Genomic DNA, 21628 nt, shown 5'->3' with positions numbered 1-21628 from the left:
TTATGACTGCACTCTCTATAGGACACTAACTCATGGTGCGTCTAACCCAGCAATTTTACGTCAACACTCTTTTCTCAAACCTCTATAAACTTTGGCTGGACACAGTGGCTCACACCTGTAATCCCAACACTTTGAGAGGCTGAGGCAGGTGGATCACCTTAGGTCAGGAGTTCGAGACAAGGCTGGTCAACATGGCAAAATCCCATCTCTACTAAAAATACAAAAAATTAGCCAGGCATGGTGACACACACCTGTAATCCCAGCTACTCAGGAGGCTGAGGCAGGAGAATCTCTTGAACGCAGGAGGTGGAGCCAAGATCGCGCCACTGCACTTCAGCCTGAGCGATAGAATGAAACTGTGTCTCAAAATAAATAAATAAAATAAATAAATCAGAGATTGTGAATAGGATGTTGGATGTACCCAAGTTATGAATTAATTAAGAGCTTGAACCCAGGTGGCAGAGGTTGCAGTGAGCCGAGATCACACCACTGCACTTTAGCCTGAGCGATAGAATGAAACTGTGTCTCAATCAATCAATCAATCAATCAGAGACTGTGAATAGGATGTTGGATGTACCTAACTTATGAATTAATTGGGAGCTTGAACCCAGGTTTGTCTCAGATCCTCAAGGACCGAAGACTTCCAAGTGATTTGTGGGTAATGTATAGGTCTATACTACTCCAAATGCACAGTTTTCAGACTTCCCTGGGTTCTCACGGACCTTCCATGTCATTTGTATGTTTAGGTTGAGGTCCCTGGTCTTTTCCCCTCTGTAATTAATTTCACACCCACCCCTATCTCAACTCACACAACTTGATTTTCACTCTCATCTTCTGAGAAATTGAGTCCATAAAAAGTGAACTCCTTTAAACTCCAGATCTTCTCCTACTGCTGCTGCAAGCACAGACATTCCATTCTTGTTCTCTCTCTCCTCCTTCACTTCTAGTCCTTTGCTCCTTCTGCATTCGATTACTCTCCTCTCTCCTCTGTCTTCAATCTCTCCTTCTTGCAATAGCCAACTATAAATTGCTCAAGCTTCTCATTCTTAAAAGATCACTCTTAAATGCAAATTCCCTGCTGCCTTATGGCTCTCCTTCAAAAGTAATCTACATTTTCTCTATTTTCTACTTCCTCAACACACTAACATTTGAATCCTGCTTCTATGACCCTGACCTAAATTTCTATTAAATGTACATAGATAAACTAATAGGTATATGCGACTTCCTAATATTGTTTTGATTTTTAAAGAGGTCAATTTTACTTTAACTCTGTAATGATGCGTTCGACCTTCTGATGATTCTCTACTTCTGTGAAATCCTCTACTGTCTTGACTTCTATAGGGTCATTCTATTCAAGCTCATTGAACGTCTGTCACTATGTTTTTGATCTGTATTGCAATTAGTTCCTCTATCTGCCTTGTGAATGTTCTGCATTGTGTTAATCTAGGCTTTCTTCTCCTTTTGCTTTTCATATTACCTCAAATGGTTTTATATACTCTTGTGGTTTTAACCACAATGTAGGGTTTTTGCTGTAGTTATGCTTTCAAATTGCATACTTCTTTTTCTTTTCTTTCTTTTTTTTTTTTTTTTTGAAATGGCGTCTTGCTCTGTTACTCCAGTCTGGAGTGCAGTGGTACGATCTTGGCTCACTGCAACTTCCGCCTCCCAGGTTCAAGTGATTCTCCTACATCAGCCTCCCGAGAAGCTGGGATTACAGGCATGTGCCACTATGCCTGCTTAATTTTTTATTTTTAGTAGAGACAGGATTTCACCATGTTGGTCAGGCTGATCACAAACTCCTGACCTCAGGTGATCCGCCCTCCTCGGTCTCCCCAAGTGCTGAAATTACAGGCATGAGCCACCATGCCTAGCCTCAATTGTATATTTCTAATATGACTTTTCTCCTGAACTTTAAACTGTGTATCCAACTTTTCACCATAGTCATATCTTTTGATTGCACAGGTAATTTAATGTCAATATATTTAAAAATGAATTTACCACGTTTATCCCCACTCTTTGACTTTCACTTACATTTCTGTCTCAATTCCTGTTTCCATCCATTCATTTGCTCACCTAATTCTTAAACATGGAAATCATCCTCACTTCCTCTTCTTAACCCAAACATTCAGTTGTGCAGGTTATACACTGAGAAAGGAGCCTCAGATCAGTGTGATAAATCAGAGATTAGTGAACTTTTTCTGAAGGGCCAAATACTAAGTGCTTTAAACTTGCCTACCATATGGTTTCTGTTGTAACTACCAACTCTACTGCTATAATGTAAAAGCAACCATAGATAGTACATAAACAAATGAGACAGGCTGGGTGCCAATGAAAATTCACAAAAATTAATGTAGTTTATTGTCCCTTGGGTGAGAGTTGGGGGTCACTGAAATTCAGACTATATCTTACTTGGCTAAACATTGGCCCTGAGTGGGCATATAAATGGAGCTATTGGGCTAGTGATTTTCTTACCTTAAGCCCCCAGACCCAAATTTAATCATCATATCCTTTCAATTTCATTTTCCGGATATATCTTGAATATATGGCTTCTCCTTTCCAAATTCATTGTCATTGCCTAAGTTTGGTCTTTGAACAATATTTTAAAGACTTCCTTATCTGACTTTACATCTTAAAGTCCTACAAATTTATCTTCCTAAAATTCAAATCAAACCATGTCACCAACTTACATAAAGGGAAAATTCATATATTCTACACACAGCACATTTCATGTAACTTTCTAGGCTCATCTTTCATCATCCTTTTGATGCAGGATTTTTGGCTCCTTAGTTCAGCAGAATTCAGGATCTCATCTCATGACCAGGAAGAATTAGGCAGGTAGACATAATGAAGGGTGAGGATGATGCAATTTATTACGTGAAAGGGGAGCTCTCTGCAAAGAGAGGGGTTTCTCCAGCAGGCTCCCACCTCACAATGGAGTACCAGGACTTTCACAGGCACGCTGAAAAGGCCAGGCTCCTCCCTAGCATAAGGCACGAATTCCTGGTGGTTCCACCAGTTTTCCTAGTATGCATGTGGGCGTGCCCAAGCAAACCATAGGTAGCATCAGAAAAGGCAACATTTGATTATTTAAAAGGCATTATTCAGAAAGAATCAATTGGGAAAGGGTGGGCCACCAGGGAAAGTTTTCCCTCTGTGTCACAGGTTTCATCTGGGATCAGGAGTCCGGTCTTTCAGCCTTTGGACTGTTTTGGGCTTGAAGGTGGGGTTTCACAGGGACCCTTCCCTATCTGCCTCGGCATCTGTCTGCCTCTTGCCTCTATCACTTTCTCTTGAGTTTTATATTTTAGCAACACTGAGTCATCTGTGTCCCAGGAAGCACCCATATCTGTTTATCTGCTGTCCCCTCTACCTTTACTACCTTCCCTTCTTCACATTTCAACCCAAAAAAGTCACTTCCCCTCCAAAAATTGGATCAACTGTCATATTTTTATGAATATTTCCCTTTAATTCCTCACAACAGCTGACAGAATTAACTACTTCCTCTTCTTTGCAAGTTCTTTGGCTTACACAGATATCACTAATTAAACATATTTACCGCATTGGCATATATCTGACTAGTGTGTTTTTCTCCTGTACTAGAGCATATGCTCCTTAGTCATCTGTGTATCTGAGGTAAGCACAGGGCCTACGTAGCATATGGTGCATTCTCAATGTTCGTTCAACATGCAGAGAAAAGTAATCTACATTTTCTCTATTTTCTACTTCCTCAACACACTAACATTTGAATCCTGCTTCTATGACCCTGACCTAAATTTCTATTAAATGTACATAGATAAACTAATAGGTATTTGCGACTTCCTAATATTGTTTTGATTTTTAAAGAGGTCAATCTTACTTTAACTCTGTAGTGATGCATTCGACCTTCTGATGATTTTCTACTTCTGTGAAATCTTCTACTGTCTTGACTTCTATAGGGTCATTCTATTCAAGCTCATTGAACGTCTGTCACTATGTTTTTGATCTGTATTGCTGCAATTAGTTCCTCTATCTGCCTTGTGAATATTCTCCATTGTGCTAATCTAGGCTTTCTTCTCCTTTCACTTTTCTTTTTTTTTTTTTTTTTTTTTTGAGACGGAGTCTCACTCTGTCACCCACGCTGGAGTGCAGTGGCCGGATCTCAGCTCACTGCAAGCTCCGCCTCCCGGGTTCACGCCATTCTCCTGCCTCAGCCTCCCGAGTAGCTGGGACTACAGGCGCCTGCCACCTCGCCCGGCTAAGTTTTTGTATTTTTAGTAGAGACGGGGTTTCACTGTGTTACCCAGGATGGTCTCGATCTCCTGACCTCGTGATCCGCCCGTCTCGGCCTCCCAAAGTGCTGGGATTACAGGCTTGAGCCACCGCGCCCGGCCCTCCTTTCACTTTTCATGTTACCTCATTGACTTGAATTCCCCTGAAGACTGAAATGTGAAAATAGCTATTCCCGGAAGCCCCTTTCCAGAGAGTTCTAAAATATTTACATGTTTCTATTTTAAATGCAGAAAGAACTTCCAGATCATTATAGGCCTTGGATGGAAATTGCCAACAAACTTCCTCAATTGATTGATGCTCACCAGCTTCGAGCTCATGTGGACAAGGTATTCTTCTCTTCACCCCCTTATCACATTCTGTTTCATCATCACACCACTTTTATTAGCCTTGCGGAAGTGTGTCAATTGATCATTACCATTGAACTTATCAGCTAAGCTATCTCTACCTTCCCAGAAAACAGAATGACCCCCTCTGATACATGTGTTTTTCTAAGGTTTCTGGAGTCAGCACAAAACAATGCCTGTCACATACCAATCACTCACCAAATGTTTGTTTAAAGAAGAATCTGGGTGAGAATGATAAACTAATGGATAAGCTATGGCCTAGGAAGGCCAGCTTGGAAATTCTTAGGTTCCTCATTCCACGTACGTGTTCAGGGCTCTGTTGTTGCTGAGGGGGTCTACCTTGATTTTGTCCTGGGTGTTACAGAATAGTTAAATGGAGGGAATTTCTGAATTATAAAATTGGCCATGGGTTCTACAGAAACATCCAATAAGCCTGTAAATTCCACAAAAGTATTTATTAGGCTGGTACAAAAGTAATTGCAGTTTTTGCCATTACTTTTAATGACAAAAACCACAAATGCTTTTGTACCAACCTAATAGCTATGTAACCCTGAAAAAGTTACTGAACACTGTAATCCCATTTCCTTATTTATAAAATGTGAGAAACTCTGGTCTCACAGTATTGTTATGGGAACTAAATCACTTTCAAAGTGGCCCCTTTGTAGTTCTTGTCCTATTATAGCATTCAGTGTACATTCATTACTTCCCTGTAGTCTCTTCTCCATCTGTCTTAATCTTACCAATTTGGAGTACCACATAATTGCAGAAGTCCACGAAAAGTTTTCTACTCTCCAAAATTCCCCTTTGCTGATGGATAATGTTTAATGTCTAGAATTACAAATTCTTTTTAAAATACTCATTGAATGCCTGCTCTGTGCAAAGCACTAGAACCCTGTAGAAGATGAATAAGGGACTGGCTTCAATGTCTATAAAGATAGCAAGCTAAGCAGAGTAATTTCTCTGCCTGATAGATAAAATGTTGTGTTGAGAAGACCAAAGAAATCCAAAAATAAGAAAAAAATTAAGAAAATAACTGTAAGCACAGAAAAATAGAGAAAAGTTCCAATGATGGAATAAAAAAGGATTTTTTTTGACCGTATTAAGCAAATCATGTATAAAATCCAGAAATAAGTTTACAGGACCCATGTCAAGTATTTAACCAAAGCAGAGGGAGATCCCCATGAGTCTCCCTTTCCCATCTCAGAATAGCAGAGAAGAGAAGCAAGGGAAGCCTGGAACAGTTGGCAGGAGGGCAGGTTAGAATTCAGTTTGTGAACTATGAGGTCCTCTGCCGCAGGCATTCACCAGGCTTTATTTGATTAAACTGCCATAATAGAAGAGAAGGACTTGTCAAATTGGGGCTCCTCCTAGCACAGCATTGAAACCAGTCCCTATTACTTCTTGGCCTTTTGGCTAAAATCGAGTGTGAAATCCATCACCTAACATTTGTACTGGGTTTAGGCTGGGTGCAGTGGCTCACGCCTATAATCCTAGCACTTTGGGAGGCCAAGGCTGGCGGATTGCCTGAGCTCAGGAGTTCGAGCCCAGCCTGAGCAACATGGTGAAACCATGCCTCTACTAAAAATACAAAAAATTAGGCTGGTGTGGTGGCACATGCCTGTAGTCCCAGCTATTTCGGAGGCTGAAGCAAAAGAATCGCTTGAACCTGGGAGACAGAGGTTGTAGTTAGCTGAGATCACACCACTGAACTCCCTCTGGGCCACAGAGTGAGACTCTGTCTCAAAAAACAAAACAAAACAAACAAACTATATATATATATATATAAACTTTTCCTGGGTTTAGTAGTGTCTTCCTAGAAGTCATGTTCATGTATAATCTGTGAAAGTGGTCTTATTTGGAAATAGGATGTGTACAGATGTATTCAAGTTAAGCTGAGGTGATACTGGATTAAATTCTATATGATGAGTGTCCTTACAAGAAGAGGAAAAATCAAACACAGGGACATAGACACAAGGGAAAACATCACGTAAAGATGGAGGTAGAATTGGAATGATGCATTGACAAGCCAAGATGTGCCAAGGATTGCTGGCAGCCACCAAGGGTTAGGAGAGAGGCATGGAACAGAATGGAACAAATTCTCCCTCAGAGGCTCCAGAAGAAACCAACCCTATTGATACCTTAATTTGGGACTTCTATCTTCCATAACTGTGGCAGAGTACATTTCTGCTGTTTTAAGTCATGCCGTTTGTGGTCATTAGTTATGGCAGCCCATAAAACTAACACAACACTCTTGGTCTCTATCTCTCCGTTTTTTTTTTTGTTTTTTTGTTTTTTTTTTGAGACAGAGTCTCACTGTGTCTCCCAGGCTGGAGTGCAGTGGTACGATCTTGGCTCACTGCAACCTCCACCTCCCAGGTTCAAGCAATTTTCCTGCCTCAGCCTCCTGAGTAGCTGGGACTACAGGCACCAGCCACCACGCCCATCTAATTTTTGTATTTGTAGTAGAGACAGGGTTTCACCATATTGGCCAGGCTGGTCTCGAACTCCTAACCTTGTGATCCACCAGCCTTAGCCTCCCAAAGTGCTGGGATTACAGGCATGAGCCACTCTGCATAGCCTCTATCCCTACTTTTAATTGCCTAGAAAATACCTAACAAATTAAGGTCAGTTTTTAGATTTTACCACCAAAGGCTGAGACTGAAACAGGAATTGTTTGTGAGAAGCAAATACAATAGTTTCCAGAGACTGAATCAGGAATTTTCTGTGAGAGGCAAATATGATAGTTTCCAGAACCACAGGTGGAGCTATAGACAAAAACGTGTTTTCTGGATCCTTTACTTGCTACAGACAACAGAATAAGTGAATTTACAGCATTGATGTTACAGTGAATCTAAGACAACCACCTTGTCTTAGAATGTCTCAACATACCTATCCGTATCTTGAAACAAAATATATTAATTGGCTTAGACCCATCCACTCACATTTCCCAGGAAGACATGATCAGAGGGAGCTATGCAAGAAGAAATCCAGCGGAATTCTGGAAATACAATAAGAAAATCCATATTAGACACTAATCTTAATAAAACTAACCTTTGTTCATGAATTTGAACACACAGAATTGTCAAATAATATGGAAAAAATGGGCAACTCAAAAAGAAGAGGGTAGCTCACTCGGCATTGCGGACCAATGGCCTCCAATAAATAATTAAGAGGATATTGTGCTTTAAATATTCTATTTTGTGTATTCAGTATATTGCCTTCATAAATCAAGTGAAAGCTGATATATAAAAAGAACTATTAGAAATAAAAAACCACACACATCCAAAAACTCCTCAATATAAACTCAGCAAATTCAGTGAAACATTGATTGTAAAAAATATATATAGTGATTTAGGTACTTCTTTGAGAAATTTCATAAAGCATAAAGCAAAAATCAAAGAGTGCAAACTATCAGAAAAATAAAAATATATAAAAAAGAGAAATACAGGTGATCCAAATTCATTATCATGGATTCCTATAAGCAGATGGGTGGAGGAAAAGTAAAACTTCCAACATATAAGCACAAATTTTTTAGACCTTAAGAAATATTTGAGTTTTTTATATCAGAAAGAAATGGGGTGAGGGTTGGGGGGCACATGTAAATACTCAGATGAAATTGTGAATTTTCTAGCATAAAGAAATCTGAATGTTCATAGAAAACAAAAATGAAAAACAGTTTGTGTACAGAGTAAATACATAGGACTGTTCACCTGTAACACTAAATATTAAAAGACAGTTTCTTTTCTTTTTTTTTGAGACAGAGTTTCACTCGTCGCCCAGGTTGGAGTGCAATGATGCCATCTTGGCTCACTGCAACCTCTGCCTCTGGGTTCAAGCAATTCTCCTGCCTCAGCTTCCCAAGTAGTTGGGATTACAGGTGCCCACCACCACGCCCAGCTAATTTTTGTATTTTTAGTAGAGACGGTGTTTCACCATGTTGGCCAGGCTGGGCTCAAACTCCCGACTTCAGGTAATCCACCCGCCTTGGCCTACCAGAGTGCTGGGATTACAGGCATGAGCCACCATGCCAGCCTAAAAGACAATTTCATACCTATTTGGATGGCTAAATTTCTTTTTTTAATCTGGTCATATCAAATGCTGAAGAGGATGTATAGCAATAGAGACTTTCATTCATTGCTAGTTGAAATGCAAAATGGTACAGCCAATTTGAAAACTAGCTTGGCAGATTCTTATAAAATGAAACATAGATTTACCACACAACTCAGCAATAGCATTCCTAAGTATTTATCCAAGTAAGTGGGAAATTTATGTTCCCAGAAAAGAAAATCCATATGTGAATGTTTATAACACCTTTATTCATAATCACCAAAAAAAAAAAAAAAAAACTTGAAGAAAACAGGATATCCCTCAACAGGGGAATGAATAAACCAAGTTATAGTAATTGTAAATTGTGGAATAGATAGTGGAATAGTATTCAGTGACACAAATGATTGAGCAATTAATTTGTGCAATGACAGGGATGAACCTTAAATACATTTACCTAAATGAAAGATGTCAGGCCTATATTTTATGATTCTTTTCAAATGACTTTCCAGAAAAGGCAAAACTAGAAGGATTAAATATACCTTTATGGTTACCAGAGACAGGCAAGGAGTGGGTAGCTGACTGCAAAGGTAACATAGAGGGGAATGTTTAGCATGATCGAACTGTTTTATATGGCACTCAGGTGATAGATATATGGCTCTAGGCACTGAAAAACCCATAGAATTGTATGTCACAAAGAATGGACTTTCATGTATGCAAATTTTAAAATATAAACCAGAATATTGGGAGAATACTAGGATGGAATGCAGATGTGACAATAAAACTAACTGGACTCTCAGCAAACTAACACAGGAGCAGAACCAAACACCGCATGCTCTTACTTATATGTGGGAGTTGAACAATGAAAACACAGGACACAGGGAGGGGAACATCACACACTGGGGCCTGTTGGGGGGTGGGGGGCTAGGGGAGGGAGAGCATTAGGACAAATACCTAATGCATGTGGGGCTTAAAACCTAGATGATGGGTTGAAAGGTGCAGCAAACCACCATGGCACATGTGTACCTATGTAACAAACCTGCACAGTCTGCACATGTATCCCAGAACTTAAAGTAAAATTTTTAAAAAGTGAAAAAAAAAAAAAAAAAAAACCTAACTGGACCACAAATGCACTATATAACCTCGATGAGGAGAGTACGGATCAGGGAAAGGAACAGACTTAAATTACTCCAGAAAATACTGTTGTGCTGTGACTAGAATCTATAAGGCTTATGGTAAATGAAACTTTATGTGATCACTATACTCTAATTGGTAAATCAGTTTTTCACGGGGTGCAGGTGAACAGCAGTTTGCTTTACATGTAGTCATAACTGCGTTTTGCAGATATTTCAATTTTTACAAATTGAAGATTCGTGGCAACTTTGCATCAGGCAAGTCTGTCAACCCCATTTTTCCAATAGTGTGTGCGCATTTGGTGTCTGTGTGTCATATTTTAATAATTCTCACAATATTTAAAACTTTTTCTTTACTATTACATCTGTTACAGTGATCTGTGATCAATGATCTTTAATGTTACTATCATAATTGTTTTGAAGGTGCCATAAACTGTGCCACTATAAGTACTGAAACTTAATTGGTAAATGTATGTGTTCTGACTGCTCCACTGACCAGTCATTACCCCATCTCTCTCCCCCTCCTCAGGCCTCCTGGTTTCCTGAGACATAATAATATTGAAATTAGGCCAATTAGTAATCCTACACTGGCCTCTAAGTGTTCAAGTGAAAGGAATTGCATGTCTCTCACTTTAAAAAATCTAAAACTAGAGCCTGGTCATGCTGGTTCACGCCTGTAATCCCAGCACTTTGGGAAGCCAATGCGGGGGGATCACTTGAGGTCAGGAGTTCGAGACCAGGCTGGCCAACATGGCGAAACCCCGTCTCTACTAAAAATACAAAAATTAGCCAGGGGTGGTGGTGCACACCTGTAATCCCAGCTACTCAGGAGGCTGAGGCAAAAGAATCATTTGAACCCGGGAGATGGAGGTTGCAGTGAGCCGAGATCACGCGATTGCACTCCAGCCTGGGAAACAAGAGTAAAACTCCGTCTCAGGGGGGGGGAAAAAAAAAAAAATCTAAAGCTAGAAATGGTTAAGCTTGGTGAGAAAATCATGTCAAAACCAGATAGGCTTAAAGCTGGGCCTCTTTTGCCAAACAGCCAAGCTGGGAGTGCAAAGGAAAAGTTTTTGAGGAAAACTAAAAGTGCTACTCCAGTGAACACAGGAATGACAAGAAAACAAAAGAGCCTTATTGCTGATACAGAGAAAGTTTGAGTGTTTTGGATAGAAGATCAAACCAGCCACAACTTCCCTTAAACCAAAGCCTAATTCAAAGAAAGGCCCTAACTTTCTTCAATTTTACGAAGTCTGAGAGGGGTGAAGAAGCTGCAGAAAAAAAAGTTTTAAGGTAGCAGAGTTTGGTTCATGAAGTATGAGGCAAAAAGCCATCTCCACAACATAAAAGCGCAAGGTGAAGCAGCAAGTGCTGATGGAGAAGCTACAGCAAATTATCCAGAAGATCCAGCTGAAATCATTGATAAAGGTGGCTACATTTATTTTTTATTTTTATTATTCATTAATTTATTTATTTTGAGACAAAATCTTGTTCTGTCCCCCAGACTGGAGTGCAGTAGCGTGATGTTGGCTCACTGCAACCTCCACCTCCCAGGTTCAAGCAATTCTCCTGCCTCAGCCTCCCCAGTAGCTGGGATTACAGGCATCTACCACAACACCTGACTAATTTTTGTATTTTTAGTAGAGACAGGGTTTCATCACATTGGCCAGGCTGGTCTTGAACTCCTGACCTGAGGTGATCCACCCACCTTGGCCTCCCAAAGTGCTGGGATTACAGGCATGAGCCACCAGGCCCGACCGGTGGCTACATTTAAAAATAGGTGTTCAGTGTAGACAAAACCATCTTTTAGTGGAAGACGATTCCATCCAGGACTTACTTTTTTTTTTTTCTCTTTTGAGACACAGTCTCACTCTGTTGCCAGACTGGAGTGCAGTGGCGCGATCTCAGCTCACTACCACCTCTGCCTCCCGGGTTCAAGTGATTCTCCTGCCTCAACCTCCCAAGTAGCTGGGACTACAGGCGTGTGTCTCCATGCCCAGCTAATTTTTGCAGTTTTAGCAGAGACAGTGTTTCACCACATTGGCCAGGATGGTCTCTATCTCTGACCTCGTGATCCACCCACCTTGGCCTCCCAAAGTGCTGGGATTACTGGCGTAAGCCACTACGCCTGGCCCAGGACTTTCATAGTTAGAAAACAGTCAATGCCTGGCTTGAAAGGACAGGCGGACTATCTTGTTAGGGGCTAGTGCAGCTGTTGATTTTAAGTTGAAGCCAATGCCCATTTACCATTCCCAAAATCTTAGTGCCCTTACCAGTCATGCTAAATCTACTCTGCCTGTGCTCTATAAATGGACAGTAAAGCCTGGCATATCTATTTACAGCATGCTTTCCTGAATATTTTAAGTTCACTGTTGTGACCTACTGTTCAGAAAAAAAAAATTCCTTTCAAAATATTACTGCTTTTGAACAATGGCTCTGGTCACCCACGAGCTCTAATGGAGATGTACAAGGAAATAAATGTTGTTTTCATGCCTGCTAACACATTTGTTCTGCAACCTATGGATCAAGGAGTCATTTTGGCTTTCAAGTCTTATTATTTAAGAATTATATTTTGTGGCCAGGTGTGGTGGCTCACGCCTGTAATCCCAGCACTTTGGGAGGCTGAGGCAGGCAGATCACGAGGTCAGGAGATCGAGACCATTCTGGCTAACATGGTGAAACCCGGTCTCTACTAAAAATACAAAAAATTAGCCAGGTGTGGTGGCGGGTGTCTGTAGTCGAAGCTGCTGGGGAGGCTGAGGCAGGAGAATGGCGTGAACCCGGGAGGCGGAGGTTGCAGTGAGCCGAGATCGCGCCAGTGCACTCCAGCCTGGGCGACAGAACAAGTCCATCTCAAATAAATAAATAAATAATAAAAAAATAAAAACTGTACTTTGTAAGGCTATTCCTGACACAGATAGTGATTTCTCCCAAGAATCTGGGCAAAGCCAAATGGAAACCGGGAAAGGATTCACTATTCTAGATACTATTAAAAGCATTCATGATTTATGGAGGATGTCAAAATAAAACATTAATAGGAGTCTGCAAGAAGTCAACCCTCATGGATGACTTTGAGGGGTTCAAGACTTGAGCAGAGGAACTCACTGCAGATGTGGCAGAAATAGTATGAGAACTAAAATTAGAAGTGGAATCTGATTTTGTAACTGAGTTGCTGCAATCTCATGATTGAACTTTCCTTTTCTTTCTTTCTTTTTTTTTTTTTTTGAGACAGTTTCGTTCTGGTTGTCCAGACTGGAGTGCAGTGGTGCAGTCTTGGCTCACTGCAGGCTCTGCTTCCCGGGTTCAAGCAATTCTCCTGCCTCAGCCCCCTGAGTACCTAGGATTATAGGCACCTGCCACCATGCCCAGCTAATTTTTTGTATTTTTAGTAGAGATGGGGTTTTGCCATGTTTGGCCAGGCTGGTCTCAAACTCCTGGCCTCAGGTGATCCCCCCACCTCTGCCTCCCAAAGTGCTGGGATTGCAGGAGTGAGCCAACATGCCGGCCACATGATTGCACTTTAAGAGATAAGTTGCTTCTTGTGGAGCAAAGAAAGTAGTTGCACAACACAGAATTTACTCGTGGTGAAAATATTGTGTTTGAACTGCTGTTCAAATGTTGTTGAACGTTGTTGAAATGATTAAAAAAAAATTAGAATGTTCCATAAACATAGTTGATAAAGCATTGGCAGGGTTTGAGAGGATTAACTGCAATTTTAAAAGAAATTCTACTGGGGGCTGAGTGCAGTGGCTCATGACAGCACTTTGGGAGGCCAAGGCAGGCGGATCACTTGAGGTTGAGTTTGAGACCAGCCTGGCCAACATGATGAAACACCACTACCTCTACTAAAAATACAAAAATTAGCTGGGCATGGTGGCAGGTTCCTGTGATCCCAGCTACTTGGGAGGCTGAAGCAGGAGAATGCTTGAACCCGGGAGGCAGAGGTTGCAGTGAATCAAGATCTCGCCACTGCATTCCAGCCTGGGTAACACAGCAAGACACCATCTCAAAAAAAAAAAAAAAAAAGTTCTACTGGGGAAAAAATGCTAACAAACAGATTGCATGCGTGCAACGGAGAAATCTTTTGTGAAAGGAAGAGTCAATTGATGTGGCAAACTGCCTTGTTATCGTAAGCCACCCCAACCTTCAGCAACCAACATCCTGAACAGTAAGTAGCCATCAGCATCGAAGCAGGGCTCTCCACCAGCAAAGAGATTATGACTCCCTGAAGGCTCAGATGATCATTAGCATATTTTAGCAATAAAGTACTTTATAATTAAGGCACAAAGTACTTTATAATGTACATTGTTTTTCTAGACATAATGCTATTGCACACTTTATGTTGTGAACATAACTTTTACATGCACTGGGAAGCCAAGAAATGTATGTGATTTGTTTTATTGGGATAGTCACTTTATTGTGGTGGTCTGGAATTGAGCCCTGAATATCTCCAAGGCATGCCTGTATATACTTGGGTTGAACAATAAGTAAATCGATGGTGGATGATGTTTCACTGTGAGTGAGGGAAGTTACAGATTAGCAAGGGGTAGGAGGGAAAGCTAGAATTAATAGGTGTTACTGCATTAGAGTTGGAGACATCAGTATTGTGTCCAGAATTGATGAGTTCTTGGTCTCGCTGACTTCAAGCATGAAGCCACTGACCCTCGCGGTGAGTGTTACAATTCTTAAAGATGGTGTGTCCAGAGTTTGTTCCTTCAGATGTTCAGATGTGTCTGCAGTTTCTTCCTTCTGGTGGGTTCGTGGTCTCGCTGACTTCAGCAGTGAAGCTGCAGACTCTGGCGGTGAGTGTTACAGCTCTTAAAGGCCGCGTCTGGAGCTGTGGGTTCTTCCCGGTGGGTTCCTGGTCTCGCTGGCTTCAGGAGTGAAGTTGCAGACCTTCGCAGTGAGTTTTACAGCTCATAAAGGCGGCGTGGACCCAAAGAGTGAGCAGCAGCAAGATTTATTGTAAAGAGCGAAAAAACAAAGCTTTCACAGTGTGGATGGGGACCCAGGCAGGTTGGCGCTGCTGGGCAGCCTGCTTTTATTCCCTTACCTGGCCCCACCTACATCCTGCTGATTGGTCCATTTTACAGAAAGCTGATTGGTCCGTTTGACAGAGTCCTGACTGTTGCCTTTACAATCCTTTAGCTAGACACAGAGTGCTAAACTGTAACTCTCAAGGCGACGGTCCACAGCTTCATTCTTGAAGTCAGCGAGACCAAAACCCACCAATTCCGGACACAGTATGAAGTCATGTTTTGTTTAATATTTATAAATATATATGAATGTATAATACTACTTACATATGCCTATATAATGAGTTATATGTATGTATAAACACACACACACATTTCCTAGATCTATCCACTGCAAGGATCTGGAATTAGTGACATCCTAGTAGCAATGAGTAAACCAACTGCCCAGATAAATACCCTTCTCCAATGACAGTAGCCTGGTCTTCTTGAAGAAATAGCTGATAATAGACGATGCATGGTGGCTCTCGCCTGTAATCCCAGCACTATGGGAGGCCAAGGCGGGTGGATCCCGAGGTCAGGAGTTCAAGACCAGCATGGCTAAGATGGGGAAGCCCCATCTCTACTAAAAATACAAAAATTAGCCGGGCGTGGTGGTAGGTGCCTGTAATCCCAGCTACTTGGGAGGCTGAGGCAGGGAATTGCTTGAACCCAGGAGGTGGAGGTTGCAGTGGCTGAGATCGTGCCACTACACTCCAGCCTGGGTAACAGAGTGAGACTCTATCTCAAAAAAAAAGAAAAAAAAAGAAAAAAAAGAAAAAAAAAAAAGAAAAGAAAAGAAAAGAAAAAAAAAGAAAAGAAATAGCTGATAATAAACCTCAGGTAGGGAAAATACAAAATGACCCCAGAACATCTTGTCCCACTAGAAAGTGGGGGAGTGCTCAGAAAGGTTGGGTAGATGTCACATGGAACACAGCAGCCAACTGAAAGAGTTAACGGCCAGGCTGGAGCAATATGAGCAAGAAAATACATCAAGTAGCATTGGAGTGTGATTGAAAGTAAAAATTCAATATACACCTGTTCATAGTGTTATTTTATTTAAAAAGACAATTTAGAAATATTTATAAAGTTTTAGCAAAAAAAAAAAAAAAAAAAAATTAAGAACCCAGAATTGTATTGTTCATCTGTGAGTACAAAAAGACATGATATCCATCAAACCAAGAAGTAAGAAAATACAACATTCAAGCATTTTGTCTCAGTTGCTCAGGAATTATTCCAATAAAGTGAATACAATTTAGAATCAAGGACTTAGGAAAGGAAAATATGAGTATGTAAGAAACACTGTGAAACAATGAAACCAGTAAATTTTATGGTCGTTATAATAATTGATAATGTGACTGTGAAATAAGAAAATAATTTCTAAAATAATTTGTGAGTGCATTGTGTGTAGGTACATATTCTTGTGACCAAGTCATGATAGAATGATATAGTTAAACTCCTTATTTCTTTTTAACAAAACTTGGGACATAGTGGAATGACAGTTGTAAAACTAAAATCATGGATTTTCTTGTTTTTTTTTTTTTTTTTTTTTTTTTTTTTTTTTTTTTCTTTCCTGAGATGGAGTCTCGCTGTGTCTCCCAGGCTGGAGTGTAGTGGGACAATCTTGACTCACTGCAACCTCTGCCTCCCGGGTTCAAGCGATTCTCCTGCCTCAGCCTCCTGAGTAGTTGGGATTACAGGCTCCTGCCACCACATCCAGCTAATTTTTTACATTTTTGGTAGAGACTGGGTTTCACCAAAATCCTACTGGTCTTGAACTCCTGACCTCAAGTGATCCACCCGCCTTGGCCTCTCAAAGTGCTGGGATTACAGGCGTGAGCCACTGCGCCCAGCCAAAATAATGTTTGTATTGGTGTGCTATGCTGGATTATAAAAGAAATGAACCAGAAAAATATTACATAGTTAATAGCGAAGTAAGATTTGTGCTATCAGTTATCATGACATGTTATAAAACCATAGAAATTCTGACCAATAACCAAGGGAACCAAAACTTAATAGAGGACCTACATACAGACCCATGTGTGTATGGAATACACACTGAACACGGGACGGGGTGAAATGTTGGGAACACGATGGTAATAACATGACTGGTAATCCATACATAGAGTTTGCACATAGCAAAATGATTAACTGGCTCTGCTCTTTTGACCACAAACAAAAATAAATTCATTCAAGATGGATACAAACTTAAATGTCAAAATCAAAAATATTTCATCTGTTGGAATAAAATGTTGGAGAGTATCTTTATGTACTGGCATGAAGGAAGAATTTTCTAGGGTTGGGCACAGTGGCTCACACCTGTAATCCCAGCACTTTGGGAGGCCGAGATGGGTGGATCACCTGAGGTCAGGAGTTTGAGACCAGCCTGGCCAACATGGTGAAACCCCATCTCTACTGAAAAGACACAAAATTGACTGGGCGCCGTGGCTCACTCCCGTAATCCCAGTACTTTGGGAGGCCCAGGTGGGTGGATCACAAAGTCAAGAGATTGAGACCATCCTGGCCAATATGGTGAAAACTCATCTTTACTAAAAATACAAAAATTAGCTGGGCGTGGTGGTGCGCACCTGTAGTCCCATCTACTTGGGAGGCTGAGGCAGGAGAATAGCTTGAACCCAGGAGGAAGAGGTTGCAGTGAACCGAGATTGCACGACTGCACACCAGCCTGGCGAAGAGCGAGACTCCTTCTAAAAAAAAAAAATACACAAAATTAGCTGGGTGTAGTGGCATGCACCTGTAATCTCAGCTATTCGGGAGACTGAGGCAGGAGAATCACTTGAACCCAGGAGGCGGAGGTTGCAGTGAGCCAAGATTGTGCCATCGTGCCACTGCACTCTAGCCTGGGCAACAGTGAGAGACTTTATCTCAAAAAAAAAAAAAAAAGATTTTTCTAATAAGGCATAACATTGGAGTATTTTTTTTTCTTTTTTCTTTTTTCTTTTTTTTTTTTTGAGACAGATTCTCGCTCTGTTGCCCAGGCTGGAGTGCATTGGCGCAATCTTGGCTCATTGCAAACTCTGCCTCCTGGGTTCACGCCATTCAACATTGGAGTATTTTTCTGATATACTTGATATCCTTAAAACAGGACCTCTGTTCATCAGAATAGGCTGAAAGACAACGAAAGCCAAGCCACAAACTGAGAGAAGATATTGTCATACATATACATGAAAAGAAGATTTGTATCCTGAATATATAAAATCCTGTAAATTGGTCAGAAAAACAACCAAATAGAAAACAATGTTCAACAGACATTTTGTGGAATAGAAAACATAAGTTCCCAATATATCATCTGAAAAATGCAAACTACCATTAATAGTCAAGAAAATGAAAGTCAAAACCATAATGGGATAACATTTTATAACCATACAACTGAAAAATGCTTAAAGTCTGGCATGAACAGGTATTGGCAGGAATATAAAACACCTAAATCTTTTATTCACTGTGAGTGGGTACAATCTCTCTCAAAAGCTGCTTGTGATTATCTGGCAATGTTGAAGATATACATCCTATTAATGAAGAACTCCCTTTTTGTGTATATAAATACCTTAGAGCTTCCTAGGGCTGCGTACTGATAACTGTGTACTCTGAAAGGTATGAAAGTATTGTTTATCATAGCAAAAACACATGAAATAACTGTGAAAATAAATAAACTGCAGATGTATCCAGTAATGATGAATGTCAAAGCCATAACATTGACGAGAAAGGAAAATCATAGAATATCCTGTATTCAGTATAATTCTATTATGTTAAGTTCAATAGCATTCAAACTAAATAATCAATATATTTTGAGATGGAGTCTCGCTTTGTCCCCCAGGATAGAGTGCAGTGGAAACATCCTGGCTCACTGCAACCTCCACTTCCCAGGTTCAGGTTATTTCCCAAACTTAGCCTCTCAAGTAGCTGGGACTACAGGTGAGCACCACCACGCCTGGCTAATTTTTGTATTTTTGTAGAGATGAGGTTTCACCATGTTGGCCAGGCTGGTTTCAAACTCCTGACCTCAAGTGATCTGCCTGTCTCAGCCTCCCAAAATGCTGGGATTACAGGTGTGAGTCACCGTGCCTGGCCAATAATATATTGTTCAGTGATGTACATACATGAATTTTGAAGGATATATAAATAGCGAGGAAATAACAAATACAAAATTCAACAAATAGATACTCTTGAGGAGCAAGCAGGATATTACAATCAATACAAGGCACACAGAGGATTACTAAATTTTGGTCAAGTTCTATTTCTTAAGCTGAGTGATGAGTGAATATGTGTTTGCTTATGTCTACTCTTTTGGTTGTAAATAGATATTGCATGTGTTTCATTTATATTCATGGTATATAAATTCATGAAATGCTTCTAATAAATAGGAAGTTATAAGATGCATTTCAAAATGTTCAGCAGAAAATAGTGCGAACATGTTGTCCTGAATCATGTTGGAGATTCTAAAGAAATGTTCACAATGGTTCCGAGAAGCTCCTCAAACTTCATTTTTGCTTTTAGAGGGAAAATCACATATTTAGCCCTCCCAAACTGAGGCCAGAGACTGTCAAAATGTTAGTTGAGTAGCATTAAGAAAAGCATTGAAGGTAGAATACCTTTCCATTGTGATGGAAACCCACAAATTAGTATTTCTGTTTTTAGTCCAATATTATTTCTACTAATTAACAGATTTTTAATACACTTGTCATCACGGACAAATAATTTTGTGCTCATGTCCTCAAAGTCATTTACAATTCAGAACAAATTGACTTAGAAATAAAATGTGATTAATATTTTTTATTTATTTTTGAGAAAAGTATTAATAATTTTCTAATGGTATATCTTTCAAATGTGTCTAGCCATAATAAAAATAATTATATAACACTCAAAATAAATTAGGCATGGAGGGCGGAGGTGGAGGGGGTGTGAAAAGCCCCAGGCAGCGTCAGGGTTGTGTTTCTGCTCCTATTCGATAGAGAGAGGAACACCCACCGCACGGGGCTGTTGCAGGGTCAGCCATAGCAAGCGGGCCACAGTGTTTGGATAAGACAGGCTTGTAAAAGTTGCCATGCAAGACCCCTAGGAAATAAGCCCGCTCAGTCCTTGGAGTTAAGTATCCTACAACATTCCAGCCAAGCAGTGACTTTGGGGATGGAGACGGGAGGCTGCCACAGCCATGGGGACCAACTGTGGGCTCGGGTGGGCGGTTAGGTTCTTCCTGTGCAAAGTCGTGTGGACCACCTCCCATACTGCAGGGTCCTGGGTCTGGAGATAAATGGGTGTGTGTGCAGGCTCTTTGTTCCTTCATTAAAATACAACCCATTGCCTGGCACCCAAAGGTCCCTTCACATCCCAGGTCCCCAGGCCCCGTTCCCTCCCCTGTCCCCATTCCCATCCCTCCTCTGACAGTATTTGGATTTTCATGAACAGATGCCCTTGCTGAGCTGCCAGTTCCTGAAAGGTCACCGAGAGCAGCGCCTGGCCCACCTGGTCCTGAGCTTCCTCACCATGGGTTATGTCTGGCAGGAAGGAGAGGCGCAGCCAGCAGAGGTGAGGGCCAGAAAGCTGCTTCTCCTGTTACCGGCGGGTTGACTGCGCCTGGAGTAATGTGCTCCCTGCTTGGTGCTACGCCGTTTTCCCAGAAAATGGGTGCTTTCTTCTTCTCGATGGGCATTAGTTTAAGCAAGGATGAAGGGTTCATTTATTATTATTTATTATTTATTTTATTTTGAGACAGTCTCACTCTGTCACTCAGGCTGGAGAGCAGTGGGATGATCTTGGTTCACTGCAACCTCCCCTTCCAGGTTCAAGTAATTCTCCTGCCTCAGCCTTTCGAGTGGCTGGGACTACAGGCACCCACCACCACGCCTGGCTAATTTTTGTATTTTTAGTAGAGATGGGTTTCACCATTTTTAGTAGAGATGGGTTTCACCATGGTGCCCAGGCTGGTCTCAAACTCTTGACCTCAGGTAATCTGCCTGCCTCGGCCTCCCAGAGTGCTGGGATTATAGGCGTGAGTCACTGCGCCCAACCTGAAGGGCCATTTAAATGAAGGAATTTTTTATTTTTTTTTCTGACTAAGAAGCTAATTTGTTTTTTAAACTGATAGCTATTTCTTCCTTTTATAAGCTTTTGAATTTGTTTTTGTTTGTTTGTTTTTTGGCACCCTTTTCCAAGAATGTTTGAAGAGCTGCATGTGAAGGCAGATTGCTTTTTTGCTTTTAAACAGGGTCGCACTATGTTGCCCAGGCTGGAGTGCAATGGTGCAATCATAGCTCACTGCAGCCTTAACTCCTCCTGGGCTCAAGCGACCCTCACACCTCAGCCTCCAGAGAAGCTGGGGCTAGCAGCACATACCACCACACCCAGCTAATCGTTAAAAATTTTTTGTAGAGATGAGGGTCTTGCTCTTTTGCCCAGGTTGCTCTTAAACTCCTGGCCTCAAGTGATCCTCCTGCCTTTGCCTCCCGTCCTGGGATTATAGGCGTGAGCCACAATGCTGGACCTGAAGACAGACTCTGAGGATTCATAAAAACCTCACAGCATTTTGTACTCTTACGTATATAAATTATCCAGGTTGCTCTTCATAATCCTGTAAAGTAACGAGAGCCATACCAGGCCCATTTTACAACTGAAAAGCACAGACACTTATTTCCTAAATCAAGGTCAGGCAGCATGTTAGTGGAAAAGCCAAGGCCAGAACCCAGATCTTTTGATTTTACTAGTGCGGCCTTCTTTCTCCAGGGGACATATTGACATTTACAACACTCATCTTCTTTATTTTTTTTTTTAATACTGCTTTCTATCCAGTCAATTATTAGTCTGTCTTTTAATA

General features: G+C 41.0%; 1 protein-coding gene and 1 long non-coding RNA gene across 3 annotated transcripts in view; one reads left to right on the top strand and one right to left on the bottom strand.

Moving 5' to 3' along the window:
• Nucleotides 1-21628, bottom strand: part of LOC139355861 (uncharacterized) — a 169333-nt gene that overhangs the window by 79866 nt on the left and 67839 nt on the right. The window contains exon 2 of the long non-coding RNA XR_011607073.1: nt 7556-7611. This is a non-coding gene — a long non-coding RNA (uncharacterized lncRNA). The remainder of the gene's footprint in view (nt 1-7555; nt 7612-21628) is intronic.
• Nucleotides 1-21628, top strand: part of LOC105476549 (indoleamine 2,3-dioxygenase 2) — a 69775-nt gene that overhangs the window by 12197 nt on the left and 35950 nt on the right. For both annotated transcript variants that reach the window (XM_011732565.2, XM_011732564.2), the window contains exons 2-3: nt 4500-4595; nt 20224-20343. In XM_011732565.2, the coding sequence (XP_011730867.2) occupies nt 4500-4595; nt 20224-20343 (216 nt within the window). The remainder of the gene's footprint in view (nt 1-4499; nt 4596-20223; nt 20344-21628) is intronic.

The sequence above is a fragment of the Macaca nemestrina genome, chromosome 8 (genome assembly GCF_043159975.1).
Source record: "Macaca nemestrina isolate mMacNem1 chromosome 8, mMacNem.hap1, whole genome shotgun sequence".
Taxonomy (NCBI): domain Eukaryota; kingdom Metazoa; phylum Chordata; class Mammalia; order Primates; family Cercopithecidae; genus Macaca; species Macaca nemestrina.
This window is presented reverse-complemented; position numbering and strand designations above follow the sequence as displayed.